We start from the raw sequence: 25,757 nt of genomic DNA on the forward strand, positions 1-25,757 counted from the left end.
ATCTCACATGCCTCAGAGCAACTAAGCCTGTGTGCCACAACTACTGAGCCTGTGCTCTAGAGCTTGGGGCCTGCAACTGCTGAAGCCCATGTGCCCTCGAGTCTGTGCTCCGCAACAAGAGAAGCCACTGTGATGAGCCCTCGCTTGCCACAGCTAGAGAAAACCCCAGGCAGCAACAAAGACCCAGCACAGCCAAAAATAAAATAAATAAAAATTATTTTTTTAAATGTCAGTTTTTTTTGGTAATCTGGAACTTTTATGCTTTGAAAGAGACGTGTTCAATGTTCCTTGTCCAGTGATAACATTAAGGAATAATTGAATGACTTACTGAAGATGGGAGGATCATGCCATTGTCATTAACTGCTTACATTTTCCTTTAAGTATGATGGTATCTTTAATCTGAAATATATGTATTACAGAAACAGCTGGAAGATTACTTGACAAAGTTACTAAAAATGCCCATGTATAGAAACTATCATGCAACAGTAAGTACTTTTCAGTGATTTAAATTCTGAAGTAATTTTATAAAATTGTAAAGTGTCGGCTACATTTTAGATCATTTTATTAACACAAGTGCTTGTATCCACTTCTGCATTATTCTTTAAGTTAAACTAAACTAAATAAAATGAATACAAAATTGATTTTATTGTATAGCATGGGGACCTATCGTCAGTCTCCTGTGATAAAGCATAATGGAAAAGAATATTTTAAAAAAGAATGTCTATATGTATACTACTGAATCACTTTGCTGTACAGCAGAGATTGGCATGACATTGTAAATCAACTATACTTCAACAAAAAAGTAAAATTACAAAAATAGGAAAACAAAATTGATTTGACAGCCAGGATCCAGTTTAGGGTGATGCTATTTTTAAAATATCAACTATGATAGTTAATATAACAATAAATTTAAATGAACTTGAAATACTACTAAAGATTATCTAGAAATGCTACTAGATTATCTAGAAATCAACCTTCTTCACTCCTCAGGCTTTCAGAGGAGAAAATGTCAAAATGCATTTCTAACACTGAAGAAAAAAAACATTGAGTAGTAAGTCAGAGAAGACAATGGCACCCCACTCCAGTACTCTTGCCTGGAAAATCCATGGACAGAGGAGCCTGGTAGGCTGCAGTCCATGGGGTCGCTAAGAGTCGGGAACGACTGAATGACTTCACTTTCACTTTTCATTTTCATGCATTGGAGAAGGAAATGGCAACCCACTCCAGTATTCTTGCCTGGAGAATCCCAGGGACGGTGGAGCCTGATGGGCTGCCGTCTCTGGGGTTGCATAGAGTCAGACACGACTGAAGTGACTTAGCAGCAGCAGCAGCAGTAAGTGATGAAGACAGTTGAACAGAGTTGAATACCCAAAGATTGTACTGTAATTACCATCTGACTGGCCTGTGATGCCTGTAACAGGCCTGTCTTTTCATGTGAAAGTGAGAAGCATGGGAAACGCTAAGGAGAGGAAAAACTCGAGAATTCTGAGAAAAGAGAGGAGAGGTGGTGGGGCTTAGAAACAACTGCAGAGGTTATGTTTGGGAGGCACTTAACTGGCAAGCAGGAGGAAGTGGGCTTTACAGAAGGCATCAGAAAACAATGAGCTCTGCCTTCAGAGGCCCTTGAAGGTGGGGTTAGGTATTTAAAGGGTTAGCTTCAGTTATCCAAAGGTTCAGATCATTGAGAGGGCACTGGATTGTTAGAGTTTGCACCTGTGTATGTAAAACTGTACTACTGTGGAGCGTGACCATGTGTATATGGTATATATGCAGAATTTCAGAGTAGGTGCAGGTATGATCCGGCCTCTGGTTTAGAGAATGGCATGAACAGGTGAACAGAAAGAGCGAAGCCCTCTGTATTTAGGAAAGGAAGCAAGAGTGCCTTGACTCTCCGGAGTTTTCTTGCTGCCCTATAGATGCCTGCCTCTGTTATTTGGAGACGGGCAGGGCATGCACCCAGCTGGTCCCCTTTACACACAAATGACCTGGGACTGGAAAACCTTCTGCAGCAGCGTACACTGTGACATTTGATGGTCTTAGAGGAGCTTCTGTGGTTTCACAATCCTGAAGAAGAGTTTTCCCAGGGAAGCCAGCAATTTGGGTTCAACCAGAGACTCTCAAGAGAAGGCTGATGGGAAATATTTCTTCCCTTCTAGAACTCAGGAATGTGCTTCTTTGAAAAAACATAATGAATAAGAATGTTACTTCTATTATTACTAAAAATGGGAGTCTAATGTTGATTTTTAAATGTTTGCTGCTACTGCTGCTAAGTCGCTTCAGTTGTGTCCAACTCTGTGCGACCCCATAGACGGCAGCCCACCAGGCTCCCCCATCCCTGGGATTCTCCAGGCAATTTAAATGTTTACTTGTATTCAAATGTTCATATTAACTTCCTTTCCAATCATAAAAATCTTTTAAAAGCTGAGCCATGTTGTATTTAGATAGTCCAGAGTGTCTTCTAAACATTTCCTTTGGAAAGGGAAACCTAGTTACAACTGATAAAAAAAAATGAGAAGTAACATATATTTATTCAATTTTGTTTTTTGGCCATGCCTCATGGCTTGCAGGACCTTAGTTCCCCTACGAGGAATTGAATCCAGGGCCCCAACAGTGAAAGCGCCAAGTCCTAAACACTGGACTGCCAGGGAACTCCCTCATTTTTAAGGGCTACTTAGATTATTCTCCCCAGTAGCAGTATTCTCCAAAAGGCTTCAAGCATAGGATCTGTCTGAACATTATTTTCCTCTCACACTAATGATAATCTGACTTGGAGACTAGCTTGCAGGGCTCTGCCTGATACTTGTGAAATTAGATTGGCATCCGTGTGTCTCTTTTGATAATTGTGAGACATATTCAAATTTCTGTCTGCAAAAAGCATATAGAAGTATTAAAATCATTTTAATATAATCATATATAATTAATTTATATTTTTACAAGCCCCAGAAATTTTGAGATATTATTATCTCCTGGGTTTGTTGCTTGTCCTTTGGCATGGGAACCCTTTGGTCCCCTATTTTCCTAGAATTTAAATTTAACAAGTTCCTTTGGAAAGACAAAGGATATTGATTAGTACATTATTTAGAGATCAATAGCCCAATGGAATATTGTCAGACTAAATTAATCACTAAATTCTTATTCCTGAGATTTGCTTGCTCAAGTTGAGAATGAAATTTTTATCACTGAAGAGGCATTGAGACATCTGGACAATACAATGTTTGTTAAATTTCAAATTGTATTATTTAGGTTTGTTTCTAAATTGACCTGGTCACATTTGTTTTCAATCCCATAAATCTATATTAGGATATTTATTGCCAAGGATTTTTTCCCTATGTAATAGCACTAGTTCTTTATTCAAATTTCTCTTTAGTAAAACATTAGGATAAATTTGAATTTTTTTCTTAATACACAGCTTTAAATTTTCCACATTGCTAATGTGTGTTTTTTTATTTAGATGAAATTCTCTACATTTAGCAACTTTTGTATGATATTCTGAAGTTACTGTTTCTGAATTATTTCAAATAATATTCCTGTTGTCAATGATTTGATAATAGCTATATGTGCATAAGAAAATATCCAAGTATTAGATGAATGGTTTCCCTGATTTTTGCTTTTCATTTCCTATTCTTCTGTTCAGCTAGTCTCTGACTTTGCATAAATTAGTTACACCTCTGGAGAAGTTTCTTCCAGTATAAACTAGGATTAGTATTTTTCTCTCTGCTCCCTAGAGATAAAATGAGAAATTCTGGCTTAGGATTTCAAGACATTTCGAATTCTATGGCTTAAAGTCTGTAATATCATTTCTAATAACCTATGTATTTCTATATTTTCCAATTAGAATACATTTCCACAAATCAGAATTTTAAAATGTATGGTATCGAATCACCATGTTTGATATAAGAAATAAAATATAAAGACCTTGACTTTCAAAATCCTTATAAAAAGTGCTATGTGAGAATATGTTTGATCTGAAGTTTTTAAAGATATTTAAATCCTTTTGAATTTTAAAAACTTCTTCCAATCACCCTAAGAAAGAAAATCAATTGGACCTCACAGTACTGACAGCTTTGAGAGATGTGTAATTTTTTCTTACAAGGTTAATATTAGGCAGTCACAATCACATAAACAAAACTTCAAAGGAAAATTGTTATAGTTCATTTTATTAATCCCATTTATAAGCCCAGATCAAAGGCCATTTCCTCTGTGATGTCCCATTAGTTAGGAAGCAGTCATCCTCTCCCTGTATCTCTATTAATAAATACTTTCACATGTAACTGTTACAGTTCTTCCCACAGAACTTGATTGATGTGGAGTGTGTTCTGTGTCTGGTCTCTCCTCTGCCTCCTAATGCCAGGAGTGTATCTTTTTGTCTTTGATTTTCTATTAAGCCTGTTATTGACATGGTCTGCTATTGTTGGCAGGTCTCACCATGACCTTCTTGAGCATTTTGTCTCTACATCTTAGAACACACGTCACTATCTTGATTGTGTTTTAATTGTGTATATCCTTCTAAAAAATACTTTTTCAGGGCAATGCCATTGTGATCTGTATAATCTGTAGAGTACCCCAGATGTGCTTATACATGGAGGTACATAATATTTTTTGAATGCTTGAATTTTTCCTCTTCTTTTTTTGCTATCTAACATATGGATTTTGGGCCTCTTTTCAGACAGAATTTCTTGATATAAGCCAGCTGTCTTTCATCCATGATTTGGGACCAAAGGGCATGTAAGTTTCAGTATTGATCTCTAAGGAGAAGTATGAAAAGTTGATGAGCATTGTAGCTTTTGATTTATTGGTGTACCAGGGTGATGGAGCTCCCCTGGCTTCACTGTTTTCTTCCCAGCAGAGTCAAAGCAACTGAGGGGCCTATTTATACAAAACAGAATATCTTGCTACATTAAACAAAGGTGCCAACTGCTCCACACTCCTTCTCCTCTTACCCCACAGTAGTGGGTGTTTACAGAGATAACAAATATGATGTGTGCGAGAATGCATTAAAAATCAAATATACAAGATCCCTTCTTTATCACATTTAAAAGTTAGCTATTTACCATTTATTTTATTGACTAAAAGTAATGCTGTGTAAAATGTATGTTATGTAACAAGATTGAAATATCCTTAATGATTATCTTCTGATGGGCTACAGTCCATGGGGTAGCAAAGAGCTGGCCACAACTGAGCGACTGAGTACATCCTTCATGATATGAGAGCTTACAAAGAGTTTAACTTTTCTAGTCAAGAACATTGTTGGTAGTTCTTTTAATATTTTTTTTGTTTGGTTGGTTGGCCATTATTATTGTTTTTTCTTTTCACATCTTTCAGAGTTAGGATATTTCTCCTTCTGAAGTAATAGCTTTGCTTTACTTCTTTGACATGAGTTGGTCCTAGAACTGTAGGTGAAGGGATGCAGAAATACCCTGGAATCTGTGGATGAGCATTCTCAATGATCTCCATAGCAGATGAACCTCCCCCGTGCCGGCATTTGGCAACATGTGGGGTCTTTTTCAGGCTGTCATGGTGGCTGGGAGAATGCTCAGCATTTAGAGCCAGAAGCCGGGATGCTTAGGTCCTGCTGTGTGTGCAGTATGCTGTCCCCTGCGCCAACAGGCCTACATCCACCAGGTGCTTTTAAAGACTGGCTTTGGAGTTCTGAGCCTAGTAAACATAGCAGTGATCTATTTGACAGTGCAAGCAGAAAACGTAGAGCGGTAGGGCATGGAAGAACAGAACAGTTTATTTAGTTCCCAGTTATGAGGCTATATCAGCTAAGTGTGAGCTGGAAGTTTAAAGATGATGGGTTAACTCGATGTCTCTTTCAGAGAAGGTATGATAATGAAAAGATCCGGAGGACACAGAATACCAGGCCTGAATTGCTGTGGCCAGGGAAGAGCCTGCTATCGGTGGGCAAAAAGGTGAGACTTGAGAGTTTGTGTGTTTGTCTTAATAAACTGAGTATTGGGGGAGTTTTTATATTCTAGTTTTCAATTATAAATCTTTGAAAGTCATGGCAGAGCAAATGTTAAATTATTTTTAAGTTCCAGGTTTCAGCTCTATTTAAATACTCTACTCAAAATTGCATTTGTAGGCAGAGTATGCCAATTACATAGATAAAAACCCAATGGGCCATAGGATTCAAAAATTGGTCAGCCAGGGAACATAGACAGTGGCCAATTAGCACCAGTCATTATGCTTAACATCAATAGTCATTAGGGGAAGATAAATCAAAACCACAGTAATCTACGACTCCATAGCCACCAGGATGGCTGTGATAAGCAAACTGGACAATAGCAAGTGTTGTCAAGGCTGTAGAAAAATTAGAACCTTCATATTGCTGGTGCATCATGTAAAATGATACAGCCAGTTTGGAAAACAGGGTGGCAGTTCCTCAAAATGTTAAACATACAGTTACCACATACCCCAGATATTTCCAAACAGAACTGAACAAATATATCTCCATTAAAACTTATTCATGAATGTTCATAGCAGCATTATTCAGAGTAGCCAAAAAGTGTAAAAAGCCCAAATGTCCATCCCCTGATGAGTGGTTAACCAAAATATGCTACAGCCCTAAGATGGAATATTATTTGGCCACAAAAAGGAATGAAGAATACTAAAGGGTGTGGGATTTCTCTTCTGGAAAATATCTGGAATTAGATGACCATGATGGTTGCAAAATTTGTGAATACATTAAAACCACTAAATTGTACATTTTCAAGGGGTGAATTATATGGGTTTTAAATTATATTTGAATATTTTTTAATTTTAATGAAAAAAAGAAATGAAAGACTGATAAATGTTGTAATACGAATTAACCTTGGAAACATTACACTAAGTGAAAAAGAAACAGCTACAGAAGGTTACATATTATATGATTCCATTTGCATGAAAGGTTTAGAATAAGTAAATCTGTAGAAACAAAGTACATTCATGGTTTCCAAGGGCTGTGGCACAAGGGGAATGGGGAGTTACTACTACTGGGTGTAGAATTCTTTTTTTTTTAATTAATTTATTTGTTTTAATCAGAGGCTAATTACTTTACAATATTGTAGTGGTTCTTGCCATACATTAATGTGAATCAGCCACGGGTGTACACGTGTCCCCCATCCTGAACCCCCTCCCACCTCCCTCCCCCTCCCACCCCTCCGGGTTGTCCCAGTGCACTGGCTTTGAGTGCCCTGTTTCATGCATCAAACTTGGACTGGTGATCTATTTCATATATGGTAAAATATACATGTTTCAATGCTATTCTCTCAAATCATCCCACCCTCACCTTCTCCTACAGAGTCCAAAAGTCTGTTCTTTATGTCTGTGTCTCTCTTGCTGTCTTACATATAGGGTCATTGTTACCATCTTTCTAAATTCCATATATATGCGTTAGTATACTGTATTGGTGTTTTTCTTTCTGACTTACTTTGCTCTGTACAATAGGCTCCAGTTTCATCCACCTCATTAGAACTGATTCAAATGTATTCTTTTTAATGGCTGAGTAATACTCCATTGTGTGTATGTACCCCAGCTTTCTTATCCATTCATCTGCTGATGGACATCTAGGTTGCTTCCATGTCCTGGCTATTGTAAACAGTGCTTTGATGAACATTGGGGTACACGTGTCTCTTTCAATTCTGGTTTCCTCAGTATGTATGCCCAGCAATGGGATTGCTGGGTCGTATGTCAGTTTTATTTCCAGTTTTTTAAGGAATCTCCACACTGTTCTCCATAGTGGCTGTACTAGTTTGCATTTGGATGTGGAATTCTTTTGGAGTGATGAAAATATTCTGGAATTATATATTAATGATGATAGCATACAAATTTACAAATATAGTAAACTAAAATACACTAAGACCCACTAAACCATACATAAAAAAATAAACAAAAAAATGGTAGTGTTCAGGGGTAATTTTAGAGTTATATTTGTGAGGATGTATATTATGGTAAGTGTGATATAGACAGAAAACTTTAATTCTTGTCCTATGTCCTGTCCAACTAAAGACTCCTTATAGAGGAGTATTCTTATCTCATTCTTATTTGTTCCTCAAAGCATCTATGACAACATTTTTAACATAATAGACAACAGCTATTTGTTCCAATAATAATTTACTGGAATTTTTAAAACTATTAAGAGATGTTTGTAATTTTTCTAACCTTGAAAAAAATATGAACTCATGTGTAAAGAGGAAATTAAGTTATGTGTGAGTTGAAGATATATAAGCTTAAAACTAGGATCTTTAAACGTGTATTTCAGATACATTGCCAACCAAAAATACCATTAGATTGGTTTATTATTTTCTGGGTTTTTAAAGAATAGAAGAAATTACAAGGGAAAGATGAAGAGATTAAGCTAGAGGAAGTTGAGAATTTCTATATTACAAAAAAACAAAAGATTTTTTTAACTACAATAAACGGGACTAGTAGACTAGACAATATTTGTTTTCAAATAAACTTCTGTAATTTATTTAAATGTCCCCAGAAACTTGGGGTATAAGTAACATCACAGGAAATGCAGAGATTCCCACTTGAAGTAGCTTCCCATCCTCTCCTACCTGCAGTGGTACAGAACCCTGGGGAACACTGAGTGCCAAGCCAGGAGAGGACCAGAGCCTAAGCCAGCCTTATGCTCCTGCCCTTATGAACTTCCCTGGGAAAGAATCTGCCTGCAGTGCAGGAGACCTGAGTTCTATCCCTGGGTCAGGAAGACCCCCTGGAAAAGGAAATGGCAGCCCACTCCAATATTCTTGCCTGGAGAATTCCACAGACAGAGGAGCCTGGCAGGCTCCAGCCCATGGGGTCACAGAGAGTCGGACACGACTAAGCGACCAACACTTTCACTTCCTACTCTTGCTTCCTGCGCCATACCATGCCTCTCGGGGAGGCAGGACCTCCAAACCACTGGGGCCCTGGCACTAATTCCTCTTGCCTACTCCCCGGTCATCAGCTTTGCCTAAGGTTGCTACTAAGTGTTAGGTATGGATTTTGGGCTGCAAGCACTGGTAAGTCTTTGACTGAAGACTTGCTCTGGATTGCCTGAGCAGAGTAGGCTGGAGGCATTCGCAGGCCCTAGGAACAACCTTCAGCCAAGAGCTGGTGGGAGTCCAGCCCCCTCACCCCTCAGGTAGGGTGATTCACCAGCAAACTCTGCACTGTCTCCCGAGGTTCCCTGGAAGATTTGCAGCACAGCTGCCCACAATCCAGTGCATGAAAACACATCCTCGATGGCTCCCTTCCTGCTCTTGCTTCCTGTCCTTCCCTTCCTCTGCTTCCTACTAAGCTCCCTAATAAGTAACTTTACAAACCGCTTTCACGTCTATCCGTGTCTCAGAGTTGACTTCTAGAGCAACCCAACCTAAGACATCTACTCAAGAAATGGAAGCCTGGATCTGGTCCATTTTGTCATTTATTGAGCACCTAATGTTTGCCAGGCTGTGTTCTAGCCACTGTGAGAACAGTGGTGAACCAGGCCATGCCCCTGCCCTCACAGAGCACTATTGGAGGAGATCACAGACAGTGGAGAAGCTGACAAGCAGGGTGAATGACTTTAGCACAAGTGTTTATCAGAGCTTTGAAAGAAAAAGAAGGTGATGGGACAGTCAGGGACATGAGGACTTCAGACAGAGGCTTTAGCTACAGAAGTCAAGGAACTGACCTTGAGTTGTAACCTCTGTGAGAAAGAGCAGCCCAAAAAGGTAGAAGGGGGAGGCTTTGTTATATAAAGGAAATATACCTCCCCCACTTTTTAAAGTCTGATAATATCAGATTTCAGTCTTCCTGGTGGCTCAGTGGGTAAAGAATCTGCCTACAATGCAGAAGACACACGAGATGTGAGTTCAATCCCTGGGTCAGGAAGGTCCCCTGGAGGAGGGCATGACAACCCACTCCAGTATTTTTGCCTGGAGAATCACATGGACAGAGGAGCCTGGTGGGCTACAGTCCATGGTGTTGCAAAGAGTGGGACACAACTGAAGTGACTGAACATACATATCAGACTTCAACCAGGACAATCTAAAAAGATATGATCTTCCCTAGAATAAAATGTCTCTTCATTTTAATTTGTATAAATCTTTCCATGAAAATTGAAGCCTTGGTTCCATATTAATAAGTATTTTCTGAGTTACATTCATGGGGTATAAAATGTCAGTACCAAACAAAAATGATAAGATGTAGCTGACAAATTTTGTTTGGAAAATTTTCCACACTAGAAGACTGCTGCTGCTGCTAAGTCGGTTCAGTCGTGTCTGACTCTGTGCGACCCCACAGACGGCAGCCCACCAGGCTCTGCCATCCCTGGGATTCTCCAGACTAGAACACTGGAGTGGGTTGCCATTTCCTTCTCCAATGCATGAAAGTGAAAAGTGAAAGTGAAGTTGCTCAGTCGTGTCTGACTCTTAGCGACCCCATGGACTGCAGCCTACCAGGCTCCTCCGTCCATGGGATTTTCCAGGCAAGAGTACTGGAGTGGGGTGCCATTGCCTTCTCCACACTAGAAGACTATTGGTGTCTAAATGAGAGTTACTTTTAAGGGCAACACTTGATCATATCTCTTTTTTAAATTTTTGTATCCATTTTAAAAAAAAGATTCTGATCATTTTGTATATTCTGTATTGACAAACTGACATAAGGCAAACAAGGCCATCAAACTTTCAACCAAGTCTCAGGCACAAGTATGAAGAAAAGGAAAAAAAAAAAAACATTTCTTCTGTTCTGCTGGCAAACACAGCAAGCCTTTCTTCCCTCAATTTAAAACATCTGCTTAAACAGCACATCATATTGATGGGCTCAATGATAAGTTTCTTATCTCAAATAATATCTTAAGAGATAATTTATAAGAAATAAATTTAGCATTTACTAAACTATGAACTATACCAAGAATTACAATTTTTAGACAGTCACCGTGTCTAAATGATTTTATTTATGCTCCAGGATCTATTTGTGCAGCTGTTATTCAGGCAAGAGTGTTGCTTTGCCTGAAGAACTTGTCTGGGCCCTGGGGAGATACCAGTGGACATGATACACATTCCCTGTTCTCAAGGATCTCACTTTCTAGTAAAGGAAAGACAAGAAACAAGCAGACGAATAAACAGTTCCAGACAGTGATAAGTGCTAGGAAGAAGCGAAACAGGATGCAGAGGCGAGTGGGCTGGGAGCCCAGGAAAACCTTCCAGTGGAGAAATATTTAAGCGAAAGATTGATTGACAGGCAGGGACTGCTCATGGGAGGATCTGGAAGAAATAATTTCTAAGTGAGGAAGAGCAAATGTAGAAGCCCAGAGAACAAGGTAGCAAGTCTCAGGACCAGTGAGACCAACGTGGTGAGAAGGAGGAGTATGAGATGAGGCTGAGAAGGTGATGTGTGACTTAGGTGGCTCTATCTGCATTTTAATGACACAGTTTGTAGTAGAACAGGTCACATCTTGTTAGAACAGACCATAATCTCACCTGGTATAGAACAAGAGAATTCATAAAAGCTCACATTTATTGGCTCCAGGCATTGTGCTAAGCAACATCCTTAAGTCATCTCAGTGAATCCTCAAAAATACTTATGAGCTGGACATTACTCCTATCCTCGTTTTATGGATTTAGACCTCAGGCTCAATTACCCCAGTTCACAGAAAAGGGCAAGTGACAGAACCAAAACTGGAGCCAGGGAGGCTGACTTCAAGCAGACACTTAATCCCTGAGCAGCAGGTGCTGTCGAGAAGGCAATGGCACCCCACTCCAGTACTCTTGCCTGGAAAATCCCACAGACGGAGGAGCCTGGTAGGCTGCAGTCCATGGGGTTGCTAAGAGTCGGACATGACTGAGCGACTTCCCTTTCACTTTTCACTTCATGCACTGGAAAAGGAAATGGCAACCCACTCCAGTGTTCTAGTCTGGAGAATCCCAGGGATGGCAGAGCCTGGTGGGCTGCCGTCTATGGGGTCGCACAGAGTCGGACACGACTGAAGCGACTTAGCAGCAGCAGCAGGTGCTGACTCCCAGAAGGCTGCTTGGCGAATTCCTTTCTTGATGCATATCCTCCTGTTAGAGAAAAAAATCTTTTGACAAAAGAGACAAAGAGGAGAAACAAGAAAAGGTTAATGAATGGTATAGTTAAGAAAAGCTTTAAACTAAGGCCTGGCATCAATTCACCTTATATCTAATAACTGTTACAGAGAACAACTCATCATCGTCAAAACAGAAACCATTCTCTTTTGCCTTCAGATTTCAAAATCCAGCAGTCACTATTAAACACTTCTGTATTTCTTCATCCCTCACTGTTGTGTCTGGTGTGGAGCTCTGGCTAGAGCTGGCTCTGATGCCATTCAGGGGACCTTGACTTCTAGGCAAGTCCCCAAGTCCGGTACGTTTGACTTTTCTTTGTCAGTTTGACAAACCCACCAGCTGTGGTTTTCAAAGCCTGTGGCTCCTTCCTGGTCAGCAACACTGCTGCTCTGGGCCTGTGCCCTGCCATCTGCTCTCTAGCTTACATAGAAAGTCAGGCTGGGACAAGGGATCATAGCTAAAGAAGGACCTTTAACAGATATATGATCTTTAAGCCTTGACCGACTTTTCATCAACAAGTAGTTATACGTAACTCATAACTCAGCCCCATCAGAATGACTGAGTTTCTATTTGATATCATGGCCTTGGCAGTGACATTCAGCAGTGTTAAGAGAATTCTTATAAAACATGAATTTCTGCATTTTCTGAAAACTATTGAGAGTGTTATCCATTAATATTGTTCAGTTGCTTTATGTAAGGTTCCAAGTGAGAAACTTTCTTTGGAATTTATCTTTTTGTTGGGTGACTTCTTTATTTCCTTAATTTATTCATTTGATAAGAAAAACCAGGAAGCTCAAACCCACATTGGTGTGCCATCACCATAATTATATTAGTGTTGTGGTTAGATATTTGCTTTCTCTGACCTTGATATTTTCCCTTTTGTTAATTGTAACACATGTATGACCTTTACTGTGTTATCCTAAATCCATCCCACCCCCCTTTAATTGGAAAGGAGACAGCCTGTATAGTAAAAAAACAAGTGAAATGAAACCATGTGGAAATCAATGTAGATTGTCTACATTAAATCCCAAACTAGAGAGCCACTAAAATGTAATGTGGTTAGCAATTTCAGTAATAATTTGTTATAGGTTTCCTTTAACTTCTGACGTCACATATTACATTTACAATATTTGTTCATTTATGTTCAGGTATTCTGGCCTTACCTATTTCATAACGTGCTTTATGTTGCCTAATACGTGATATAATATTCCCATTGTTCGTTTCTTTAATTATTGACCAATTCATTTCACCACTACACAATTGCAGGTGACGATGACATTACCTACATGGCCTTCAGACTCTCCTCAATGTGGCCTTTGCCAGGCTCCTACCCCACTCCCCACACCTCATCTGCTACACTTCCGGAAACCCTGGCCTCCCCAGGCCGTCCCCCAATACAGGCAGCATTCCCAGCCTTGGTGCCTTTGCTAACTCTTCCCTCCATGTGGATGTATATATACCTGGACTACCTCTTCGGGCTCTGCTTGTTGGGCTCCTTCCTGGTTTTGCTCAGACAACACTTTTTTGAGAAATGCCACTAGCCCTTTCTCTTAGAACTGAGGACCCCTTCCTTACACACATCTCTTTTTGCTTTCCTCCTTTAACACCTATCCCATTCAGCCTAGCATTGTTATTGTGCCCCACCAGCCTAATAAGTTCCTTTGAAAACATGTCTGATTTATCTTCGTGCCATTTCTACCTCTGCTCTAACTCCCAGTTTATCACTGTACTTTTCCATCATGAAGCTCTTAAATATATATTTGAATTGATTGCAGATATACTTTTGAGAGATTATGTTCCACTGAGCATCATTTATTAATGGTCCTTGCTGCTGCTGCTGCTGCTAAATCGATTCAGTCGTGTCCGACTCTTTGCGACCCCATAGATGGCAGCCCAGCAGGCTCCCCAGTCCCTGGGATTCTCCAGGCAAGAACACTGGAGTGGGTTGCCATTTCCTCCTCCAATGCATGAAAGTGAAAAGTGAAAGTGAAGTCACTCAGTCGTGTCTGACTCTTAGCGACCCCATGGACTGCAGCCTACCAGGCTCCTCCGTCCATGGGATTTTCCGGGCAAGAGTACTGGAGTGGGGTGCCATTGCCTTCTCCGATTAATGGTCCTTAAGCCACCAATAATTTGAAATGAACAATATGCAGAGTATTGGATGTTTATTAAATTTTTTTAAGGGGAATTTTTACTTACTCAGAGACTCAGTTGCCTCTTCTGTGATGGTTTATTTTGGCAAACATTAACCCACCCCATTTTCCAACAGCTTTGGTTCCTGCTGTCCATCCTGTGAGCACTGCCCACCCACATCAGGGACATTATTGAATTGTCTTGAATTGCTTGGTGCCAGTACTTCTCAGGGAAACATAATAGGAAGATTTTTGTTTGTTTTTCTGTTTCATAGTGTTTTCATGTTTTAAAAAATAGACCCCTGTGTAAAAGACAAAATTATGTTTACTGTCTGCTAGAATGCTTACTTCAAACTTGTCGTAATAACTTGTTCCCTTCGTTTCAATAATTCAGTACAACTTCAAAAATATGTGTTTTCTTCTTCTTACAGGTGGTTGATAGTAAAAGATTCCTTTTTACTGTATATGAAACCAGACAGTGGTGCTATTGCCTTCGTCTTGCTGGTGGATAAAGAATTCAGAGTTAAGGTGGGGAGGAAGGAGACAGAGACGAAGTATGGACTCCGAATTGATAATCTTTCAAGGTAGAATTTGGAAAGATTTTTTAAAGATTTCTCTAAAAACAGTTTTTCTCCCAACCTTAAGTGAAGAAGAAGGTAAAATAATTTAGGTGTTAGAAAATTATTATTTAGAACTCATCCTCAATTAAAAGTAATTAAACTACTTTTTTATATCTTTAGGATGCAGAGTATCCTATATGCAAGAGTCAGAATAAATGGTACCATGTATTGCTGTGTGCCTGTTTTAACAAAATATATGCCTGCTTTAACAAAATTGACTACCCATTAATACCAATTTACCAAACAGATAAGGAGTAATAGTTCTTGTTTTTAAAAAGTAGAATTTTACTTTATAAATGGATACCCTTTAATTAATAAAACATGTACACAGTGATCTGATTATAAAAATTCTGTTTACATACAGATTTTTAAAAAGATACCTTGAAGGATACTCAACTGTACATTTATTATAGATTTTATTAGTGAGTTTGTGAAAGGCTTTTCTTTTGAAAGGCTGTAGTTATACAATATATGTGTGTCTTTTTCTTTCTGATATATATATTTGTCTCTATAAAGTTCAGGGTCATGTATATGAACACATTTTTGTTGTTTAGTTGCTATGTTGTATCCAACTCTTTTGTGACACCATGGACTATAGCCCATCAGGCTCCTCTGTCTATGGAATTCTCCAGGCAAGAATACTGGAGTGGGTTGCCATTTCCTGCTCTAGGGGATCTTCCTGACCAAGGGATTGAACCCACATCTCCTCCTTGGCAGGCAGATTCTTTACCACTGAGCCACCTGGGAAGCCCATATGAATACATACACATATACAAAGGTCCATATAGTCAAAGCTATGGTTTTTCCAGTAGTCATGTATGGATGTGAGAATTGATCATCAAGAAGGCTGAGCACCGAAGAACTGATGTTTTTGAACTGTGGTGTTGGAGAAGACTCTTGAGACTCCCATGGACTGCAAGGAGATCAAACCAGTCAGTCCTAAAGGAAACCAACCCTGAGCATTCATTGAAAGGACTGAGCTGAAACTGAAGCTCTAATACTTTGGCTACCTGATACGAAGAGCTGACTCTTTGGAAAAGACCCTGATGCTGGGAAAGATTGAAGGCAGGAGGAGAAGGGGACAACAGAGGATGAGATGGTTGGATGGCATCACCAATTCAATGGACATGAGTTTGAGCAAGCTCTGGGAGATCGTGAAGGACAGGGAAGCCTGGCATGCTACAGTCCATGGGGTCTCAGAGAATCAGACTTGACAGAGTGAGCTGAACAATGACAACAACATTTCTCTCTATACACACTGACTGACATCAAATATATATATGTATTTAATATAAATACGCTACTCGTACTAATATGTTTGCGTGTGTGTTTGTGTGTGTGTGTGAAAAATGCTGAACTTACCAATCTTAGACAATAGGAGGTTCAGGATGTTATTGGAAATATAATGATGCTGCCATTAAATCTTCCTCCTGGAAATTCTCTGGAAGTTCAGTGGTTAGGACTCTGTGCTTTCACTGCCAAGGGCCTGAGTCCAATCCCTGATCAGGGAACTAGAATCCGACAAGCTACACAGTGCAGCCAAAAAAAAAGCCACCTCCCTCCTGGTACTACTTTCCTGTTTTCTGGAAGACCATAGAAATCAGACCACAGTTTTCACTGGTCGCTGTGACAGCTGCTTTACTGGCCATCTTATCTCCATTTCCTGTCATCACTCACTTGTGCACCCTTGCCAAATGAATCCATACAGACCCAGGTTTCATCTGCTCCCTCCCTGGTGTAAGTGGTCCCCCTCCTTGTATCAAAGAAGCCCAAATTCCTCCGTTTACAATCTGAGGCCTTTTATCTCTCTGCCTTCATTGGCAATCCCTCCCTAAAGCAGTCTTTCTGTTCTTTAGGGACGGTTCTCTTCACACCTCTCCTCACACATTTTTTAATTTCACCTTTCTTCTTTCTACCTCCATGTTTGGAATGGTTCTTTTTTTTCCCCCTTACCTCTGATTCACATCCTGTGATAAGACTTCTGTTTGTCCTTTATCTCTTCTTTTTCTCATAACTGGTTTTCAGAGGCATTTCAGCTCAGTTGGAGCAGTGCTTGCATGCTGGGTCAAGCCCAGGCATTTTCTGTGCCCTGGTGACCTCTCTGCAGAACCCCGTGTCTGCCTGCCGCGGCCAGTGGAGAATGCCTCACTCCTCCCAGCACCACCACGTCTCACCTCGCCTCTCCCTACACCCCAGACAAAAGCCAAGCATCAGTCTCTCACATATCGAGGGGACCAGTTTGGACATCCCTGATCTTTATAAATAATTATTTTAGGATCATTGCATTTCTCCCCAAAGCAAACTCTCCCTGCTCACTCACAGCACCGGTCCTTTATTGGGGCAAGTTTCTGCCTAAATGCCAGGGAGACTGCTGACTTCAATACCTTGTTTTCTCTGGGTTTTTGTTGTTGTTATTGTTGTTGTTGTTTTCCTTTTGGCAGTGGCTAGAGAAAATCCCATGGATGGAGGAGTCTGGTAGGCTGCAGTCCATGGGGTCGCTAGAGTCGGACACGACTGGAGTGACTTCACTTTCACTTTTCACTTTCATGCTTTGGAGAAGGAAATGGCAACCCATTCCAGTGTTCTTGCCTGAAAAATCCCAGGGACGAGGAAGCCTGGTGGGCTGTCGTCTGTGGGGTTGCACAGAGTCGGACACGACTGAAGCGACTTAGCAGTAGCAGCAGCAGCAGAGACATACAGATTCCTATTTCACTGACCTGGGATAGAACCTGGAGTTCTGGCAGTGAGAGCATGGAGTCCTACCCACTGGATTGCCAGGGAGTTCCCACACCTTGTTTTCTCTGAACTTCAAATTTGGATAACTCACTTCCACCTCTTAGTGGTAGTCACCTCTTTTGGCATTTGTTATGTAATAACTTTTTGTAATCTCCCACTCTGAATTTTTTTTTTCAGCACTGACAAATCTGTAACCATTTAGAATCATTTAGTCATTTGCAACAGAAAAATCCAGTGCAGTCTGGGTTACATCAGAAGTAATTAATCAAATATGTTAACCATGGCTGATTCCAGGGCTCCAGCTATGTCACTGAGGTGCATTTTCCTGGAGTTTCTCAATTCTGTCGCCTGGGATCTACTCCATCCTCAGGCTGGTCTCCTGGTGGTAGCAAGATGGCTGCCTCTTACACTCAAACCAAGTTTGGTGGAAGGGGAAGAGTCTCCTGCTGCATTTCTGAGCAAGTCCTTGATTATATTCTCACTTTTTGGGTGGAGTTGGCTTATGAATATCATCCTTGAACCAGTCTTTGGAATCAGGAGCTGAAGTATGCCATTTTGTTGGCTTTGGTAGACCCAGAGTAGGCACGGGATGATCAGGCTATTTCCAGAGGCTGAGGGAATGGACACCAGGTAGGCCAAAGGGAAATGTCCTTTACAGGAACCAACAATTTTCTAAGACTTGGATGTAGGACCTCACTTGATGCCTCTTCCATCTCCTCCTCACAGCTTGGCCCAGTTAGCTCTAGGCCTTTACACATGTTTGCATAAGTGAATGAGGAAATAAGTAACCTGAAAGTTTATTTTGCTACACTGAATATATTTTTAAATACTGACAAAACCATTTAAAAGTCTGTTTTTTTCATATCAGTAGGATGCTCTTTGTCTAAAATTTTCTTTGCTGCACTACCAAAACAAATGGGACATTTTAATTCTTAAATTGTTTAAAGAGATAGAGCATAAAGTGACCATTCTTTTCCACATTTTGCTTTTCTTTGAAGGACTCTGATTTTAAAATGCAACAGCTATAGACATGCTCGGTGGTGGGGAGGGGCTATAGAAGAATTCATCCAGAAGTATGGCCCCGACTTTCTCAGAGATCATCGATTTGGATCATATGCTGCTATCCAAGGGAACACTTTAGCCAAATGGTAAGATCTTTTTGCTCTAAGATTATGAAGATAGTCACAGCATTTAATATTACAGTGGTCTAGGTTCACCTGGAATCAATTTTTGAAGCTGTGAAAAAATATTATGTATTATACTTCACAAGAGCCTTTGTAGGACTACCTGAGCATAGAATATTTTTCCATTTTTTGTTTTTATGATTTTTTTAAAAATGAACTTTAGATAGCTAGCTTTAGATTGTGAAGTCTGATTTTAAAAGTTAACTTCATTTTCTTAATGATGCAAATGAAAAGCTTATTTAAGTCATTAGCCATAATTTAAGAAAGAGAAATTTACTTGGTAGGTATTTCTTTTAAATAAAATTTTGCTTAGCATGTTATTCTACCCATGGGTTAGAAACTGGTCTGCTTTCAGTCTCAGAAGAACAATAGTGTGTGTGTTCAGTAGGGTGGGAGAGTGCATCTGACCTCATACAATGATGAGAGCATTCAATTTGTTATTCTCTCAGCAGAAAAGAATCAGATTGCCTACTTCTGTCTACTTACTGTACTTCCTGCATAGCAAACAGAACATGGTATTTTCAGTTTTTGTTTCCAGTTATACAAAGTAAGCTGGTGGTTTTGTAGAGATTCTAGGCAGTGGCTTCCGTCTCCTGTTTTGCCATATGATAGACTTCTTTTTTTATCTTTTTTGTTAAAAAAATGAAACTGAAAACTTGTCTTTCAGGTATGTTAATGCCAAAGGATATTTTGAAGATGTGGCAAATGCAATGGAAGAGGCAAAAGAAGAAATATTTATCACAGACTGGTGGTTAGTATACGTCCCTGGGGAGTTTGGAGATCTCTGTGTTTAGGAATATACAACAGTGTTGTACTGTTCTAGAATCATACATTAAGAAAGACAGCAGTAGTCACAGATGTTTTGGTCAAAGTCCCAACTAATTAATTGTAGTAGCCTCCACTGAAAGGTCTTTTCAAAAAAACCTCACATCCATATAGATTGTTAAAATATTTAGTTTGAGCAATTTTGTTTTTGGTTTTCCCTTTGGAAGCAAATAACCAATATTTATTGTAGTAAAGATTATTTTGCAATGCAAATATAGGTGTAGAGATAATGGAAAATAGTCTTCCTTCGATATCTTCCATGATGTTGGTATGTCTGTCTTAGTACACTTCCTCTGAATTGTCCCTTTGAAACTGGACTATTTCCATTTACCTATTAGTATTAAAATATCCTTTGTAATGACTAAGCCTGGTTAGCTTTTCTAGAGATGCATCAGATTTCAACTTTCTAATCCCCTTTAAAATCATCCATGAGAGTTAAAATGCTAATTAAAGCCATTGCAAGTCTCTTGTATCTAAAATTCACTTAGCTCTTGGGAAATTTTACTCCTGGAGTAGGTGTAGGCCTTGTAGTATGACTTTAGTTCCAATAACCCATCTGCCTGGATGGTTAAAACCCATTGCTGATGCTAACATTTCCTACAATGAAAATGAAAATGTCTAAAATATGTTTTCCTTCTAAGAACTTAGTTGCTTGAAATGCTCCTCCCACCCCCATTTTTCCCTATCCTATTTCTTTCCAAATGCTATCTTTATTGAACTATGAAAATAGCATCATAATTCATTTCCTCCTAATTCTAGGTTTGGGGGGGAAAGAAGAGTAATTAGGAATGTGAACTCATCTTTTTCTACTGTTTTGCCTCAATGATGAGGAAATGTTTAAGTCTAGGGCATGCTTTCCCAACCTTGGCACTACTGACATGTGGAGCCAGATAATTCTTTATTGCGGGGGCTTGTTCTTTGTGTTATGGGGTCTCTGGCTTTTGTCCACTTGATGCCAGTAGCAAGGTCCCAGTTGAGATAACCAAAATATCTTCAGGCATCAAATGTCCCCTGCGGGTCACACTCCCTCTTGGTTGAGAACCATTGATCTAAAGTCAGCAGATAAGGCTTGTGATAATCAGCATGTCTGTGCTTCTGTTTATTCTCATGTTTATGGAGGAGCTTAATCTTGGTCCTTTTATTCTTGCCAAATTTTATCTCTTCAAGTCGGCTACCAGAAATAAAGTTTCTTCCTTGTGAACTATTTCTTTGATTGAATACTTTCTACACACTTAAGAGATTAAGTTCAAGCTTAATGTAGTAGGTATGTTCCTTTAAAATGTATTTCTGAAAGTTTGACTAGGACATGAAAGAGACTGTAAATAGCGTTTCCACTGAGCCCGTATTATCATGTTTTACACAAACAAATAATATGTGTTTTGAAGGTTCTGAACACTGAAATATAGGCTCTCATTTAAACATCTAAAGAGATGGAATGTTGAATGTTTCTTCTGTCAGCAAAAAAAATAAATCAGCAGGTTATTTCTTTTTCGTGACTGTGCTAGGATAACATCTTATTACAACTCTGTCTTTGAAACAAAACCTTTGCAGAAACTTTCCTCAAAACAAGTGAAGAAAATTCTTGTTATACAATTATATTGCAAAAGTGAGCATTCAGAAACTTTATCACACCCTGATATATCTGGATCTGAGAGAATGAAAAGCATAGTGAGAAGATGCACATGCCCTTTAGAAGCTTCTAATCTAAATCAAGAGACATCATATACATGAGTGAAAACTGTGTTACTCTCTTTTTGAAACAATTAATATGCAAGCAAAGGCAGATTTGAGCAGTCTCCGGGAGTTGGTGATGGAGAGGGAAGCCTGACATGCTGCAGTCCATGGGGTCACAAAGAGTTAGACACGACTGAGCCACTGAACTGAACTAAAAAGCAGATTTAATAAAATGAGAAACAACCTGGGACCTAGAAGTGCTTAGCTCTTTTGTTCATTAATTCATTTAACCACCCGTTCTTTCATTTATTAATTTATTCACTCATTCATTTCCGAGATACTTAATGAGCAGCCACTATGTGACAGGCACAGGTCCAGAATGATGAATGAAAAGCACCCCCTACCCTGGACAATACACAGTTAGGAAATTATGTGCAGGACAACAGATCGGGGCCAGCTCAGTGGTGAAGTCACTCAGTCGTGTCCAACTCTTTGCGACCCCATAGACTATAGCCTACCACGCTCCTCCATCTATGGGATTTTCCAGGCAAGAGTATTGGAGTGGGTTGCCATTTCCTTCTCCAGGGGATCTTCCTCACCTAGGAATTGAACCCGGGTTTCCAGCGTTGTAGGTAAAGCATCTGCCTACAAGGCGGGAGACCCAGGTTTGATCCCTGGGTGGGGAAAATCCCCAGGTGGAGCCTGGTAGGCCCCAGTCCATGGGGTCGCAAAGAGTCCAACACGACTGAATGACTTTACTTCTTCACTTCAGTGGTGAAGATCAGCATAGCAGAAGGCACAGGGTGAGGGTGGGGTGGGGGGAAGCACAGAGGAAGGGGCAGTGACTGAGCCTGCAGGAGCTGTGGAAGCTTCACAGGAGAGGAGTCTGGCCTGAGTCCTGGCTGATGGAGCTGTCCAGATAAAGATAGGTGAATATTTTAGGCAGAGAAGTGGTAAGTTATATTAGAATTTTATTTAATAATGCAATAAGAAAAGGTAGCAAAGAAGAGAAAGGAGAGTTGCAGCTTAAGTGGAAAAATAAAAGTGAGAGTCGCTCAGTCGTGTCCGACTCTTTGTGAACCCATGGATTATACAGTCCATGGCATTCTCCAGGCCAGAATACTGGAGTGGGTAGCCTTTCCCTTCTCCAAGGAATCTTCCCAACCCAGGGATCGAACCCAGGTCTCCCACAATCCAGGTGGATTCTTTACCTTCTGAGCCACAAGGGAAGCCCTAAGTGCAAGTTAGGGTTATTATTTTGTGCAACTTTTATTTCAGTAGTCAAAAGAAGACTGACTGATAGGTAGGTAGGTAGATAGATGGATGGATGAAAATACCAGAATGAATACATAATGTATTCATGTGGATTATGACCCCAAAAGTTCAAAATCTTCTGACTTTCAACAGGGTTGGCAAACATTCTGTAAAGAGCCAGAAAGTAAATATTTCAGTTGTTTCAGGTCACATATAGTCTCTGATGCATATTCTTGTTTGTGCAAGTGTGTGTGTGTTTAATAAACCTTTAAAAATATAACAGCTCATGGACCATACTAAAAGAGGCAATGGACCAAATTTGATTCATGGTGCATAATTTGATAACCCTTATCTTAAAAAGTAAATTCTAGTTATTGTATTATATCAATACAGAGCGACTTTCTCTAAGAAACTGTCAATCTGCTTTCTGAAGTGCATGTACTAACAATGTTTGAGAATTTCATCCCTGCTCATCATTGCAAGCACTTGCTGTTGTTAGTCTTTTTGTTGTTGTTGTTCAGTCACTAAGTCGTGTCTGGCTTTTTGCAGCACCATGGACTGCAGCATACCAGGCTTCCCCGTCCTTCACTGGCTCTCAGAGTTTGCTCAAACTCGAGTCCACTGAGTTGATGATGCCCTCCAACCATCTCATCTTCTGTTGCCCCCTTCTCCTCCTGCCCTCAATTTTTCCCACCATCATTCTTTTTTAATGTTAGCCATTCCAAAGGGTATTCAGTAGTCTCTCATGATTTTAATTTGTATTAGCATGTCTTTTCATGGTAAGCATATTTTCCTGTGACTTTTGGACATTTGTTTAGCTTTTTTTGGAGGCACGTTCAAATCTTATTTTTCTTCTTTTTTTAATTCGATTGTCTTCCTATTACTGAATTACAGAAGATCTTTATACATTCTAGTTATAATTTACTCCAGTTCATTCTGGCCTCAGTATTTTCTGATGAAAAATTCATGGTCATTTTGATTTATTGTTCCCCTCTTAAATAATGCATTGTTTTTCTTCTGAGTGCTTTTAATATTTTCTTCCTGTCATTAGGTTTCAGCAATTTGATTATGGTGTTTGAGTTTATCCTGTTTGGAGTTCACTGAGTTTCTTGAATCTGTAGGTTTATGTCACTCATCAAATTTGAGAAATTTTCAGCCATCATTTCTTCAAATTTTTTCATGCATTTCCTATTTCTCCTCTTTTTCTGAGTCTCTGATGACACAAATCAGTATCTTTTTGTATTGTCCTATGGGTCTTTCAGGCTTTGTTAATTTTTTGAAAAATCTTTTGATACTCAAATTGGATAATTTCTCTTTATCTCTCTTTAAATTCATGGATTCTTTCCTTTGTCACCTCTGTTCTAGTGACCCTATTCACTGACAGTTTGATTACTGTAGTATTTTTCAGCTTGAAAATTTCTCTTTGGCTTTTATTTATATCTTTATTTCTTTGCTGAGACTTTTTGACTATCTATTCATTTTAAGAGTGTTCACGCTTGTTGAAATATTTTTTTTTAATATCTAGCAAAGAATTATATTAAATAATATCAGCATATCATTTTGGAATTGGCATTTGTTGAATGGCTTTCCTGCAAGTTGAGATTTTTCTGATTTTTTTTTTTTTGGTATGCCAAGTACTTTTTAATGTATTCTGGAAGCTTTGAATATTATGAGTCTGGGTCTTGTTTAAATCTTACAGAAAATACTGGTATTTCTGTTTTAGCAGGAAAGTGGTCCATTAGGTCCATGCAGAATGTTCCAATTAGTCTTCTATCTGTGTGTCTTTAGTGACATCTTTCTTTTTAAAGTCTTTGCAGTGCTGTCCAGATCTGTCCCCCATGTTCTCCACCTAATGGCAAATTTGAGCAGTGATTTGTTTCTTATTTCAGTTCTCAAATTCTTCTATATAATATTTAGGATCAAATTTATGTGTGGGCAGCTTGGGAGTGAGCTAGAAGTTCATAAACAACTTTATATAGCGTTGCTTTTCTGAGCTCCTCTCTCTCCCCGTGATCTGCCCACCACTTGTGGGTTGCCTCTTGCTTCCCTTTTCAGTCCTCTGGCTATTGATAGAAATGTGCCCTGCTCTGTTACAGTTTCTGCAATGACACTTTGTATCCAGAGCCAAGCAATGAATATTTGTATCCTCCTCTTGGAACCACATTTCTTCCATTGGAAGGGAAAATTCCACTTCCTCGGAGTTTTTGATGCCTGTGGGCCCTTCCCTGCCACTGCTAGCAGTGCCAGAAGATCCCACTCTTCCTTTCCTCAAGCCTGAACCAGAGGACTTCTGAGGCTCTCTCTGCCTGTGCCAATGCCCATTTCCAGTTCTCTTCCCAACTGAGAAATCAGAGGGAAAAGAACAGTGAAACCAGTACTCACTAGAAGATATGTCAAGAACAAATATGTCCTTCTTTCTCAATACTGAGTCTTCCAATTCATGAATACTGTATATCTCTCCATTTTTTTTTTATGATCTTAAATTTTTTCATCACGTTTTGTACTTTTCACATACTTGTACTTATCACCAAGTAATTCATGTTTTCTATGTTTTTGTAAATGGTATTTTTAAAAGTTCATGTTCCATTTATTTGCTGCCAGCATATGGAAAGACGGTTGATTTTTTAATACTGATCTTACCTACTGCTTGGTTCACTTACTAGTGCGAGTAACTGTTTTGTAGAGATGCCTTAGGATTTTTTCCCCATAGATGGACATGTGATGTGTGAATAATGAAAGTTTTCCTTTTTCCTTTATAATCTGTATGCCTTGTACTTCTTTTTCTCTTCCTTTCTTTCTTTTTCCTTATTGCCTTGGCTAGCATCATCAGCAAAATGTTGAATAGAAGTAGTGAGAATGGACATCTTTCTTGTTCTCAGTGTTAGATGAAAAGCTTTCAGTCTATTATTATATGCTTTAGGTAGATTTTTAAATAGGTGCCTTTTCTTTGAGGAAATTCCTTTCTACTTAAAATGTATTGAGAGTTTTTATTCTAAATGGGTATTGAATTTTGTCAAGACTTTTTTCTGCATATACTGATATAATCTTTCTGTTTTCTGTTAATGTGCTGAATTATATTGATTGATTTTAAACCAACCTTGCATTCTTAGGAATAAGAATGATCCTTTTTATAAGTTGTGAAGTTTTGGTAGAGATTTTTACCTCTGTGATCGTTAGGGATATTGTACTTAATATTTTCTTTTCTTAGACTTTCTTTGATTGGTTTTCATATTAGGATAATGCTAGCCTCATTATATGAGTAAGTACATGTTTTCCCTGCCTTTGTTTCCTGAGTGA

At 39.3% G+C, this 25,757-nt stretch overlaps 1 protein-coding gene across 10 annotated transcripts in view; it reads left to right on the plus strand.

Moving 5' to 3' along the window:
- PLD1 (phospholipase D1) overlaps window positions 1-25,757 on the plus strand; it is a 274,854-nt gene that overhangs the window by 99,352 nt on the left and 149,745 nt on the right. For all 10 annotated transcript variants that reach the window (XM_027541243.1, XM_027541253.1, XM_027541220.1 and 7 more), the window contains exons 6-11: window positions 420-485; window positions 4,667-4,725; window positions 5,820-5,912; window positions 14,599-14,751; window positions 18,522-18,671; window positions 19,375-19,458. In XM_027541243.1, coding sequence (XP_027397044.1) covers window positions 420-485; window positions 4,667-4,725; window positions 5,820-5,912; window positions 14,599-14,751; window positions 18,522-18,671; window positions 19,375-19,458 — 605 coding nt within the window. The remainder of the gene's footprint in view (window positions 1-419; window positions 486-4,666; window positions 4,726-5,819; window positions 5,913-14,598; window positions 14,752-18,521; window positions 18,672-19,374; window positions 19,459-25,757) is intronic.

The sequence above is a fragment of the Bos indicus x Bos taurus genome, chromosome 1 (assembly GCF_003369695.1).
Source record: "Bos indicus x Bos taurus breed Angus x Brahman F1 hybrid chromosome 1, Bos_hybrid_MaternalHap_v2.0, whole genome shotgun sequence".
NCBI classification, from domain to species: domain Eukaryota; kingdom Metazoa; phylum Chordata; class Mammalia; order Artiodactyla; family Bovidae; genus Bos; species Bos indicus x Bos taurus.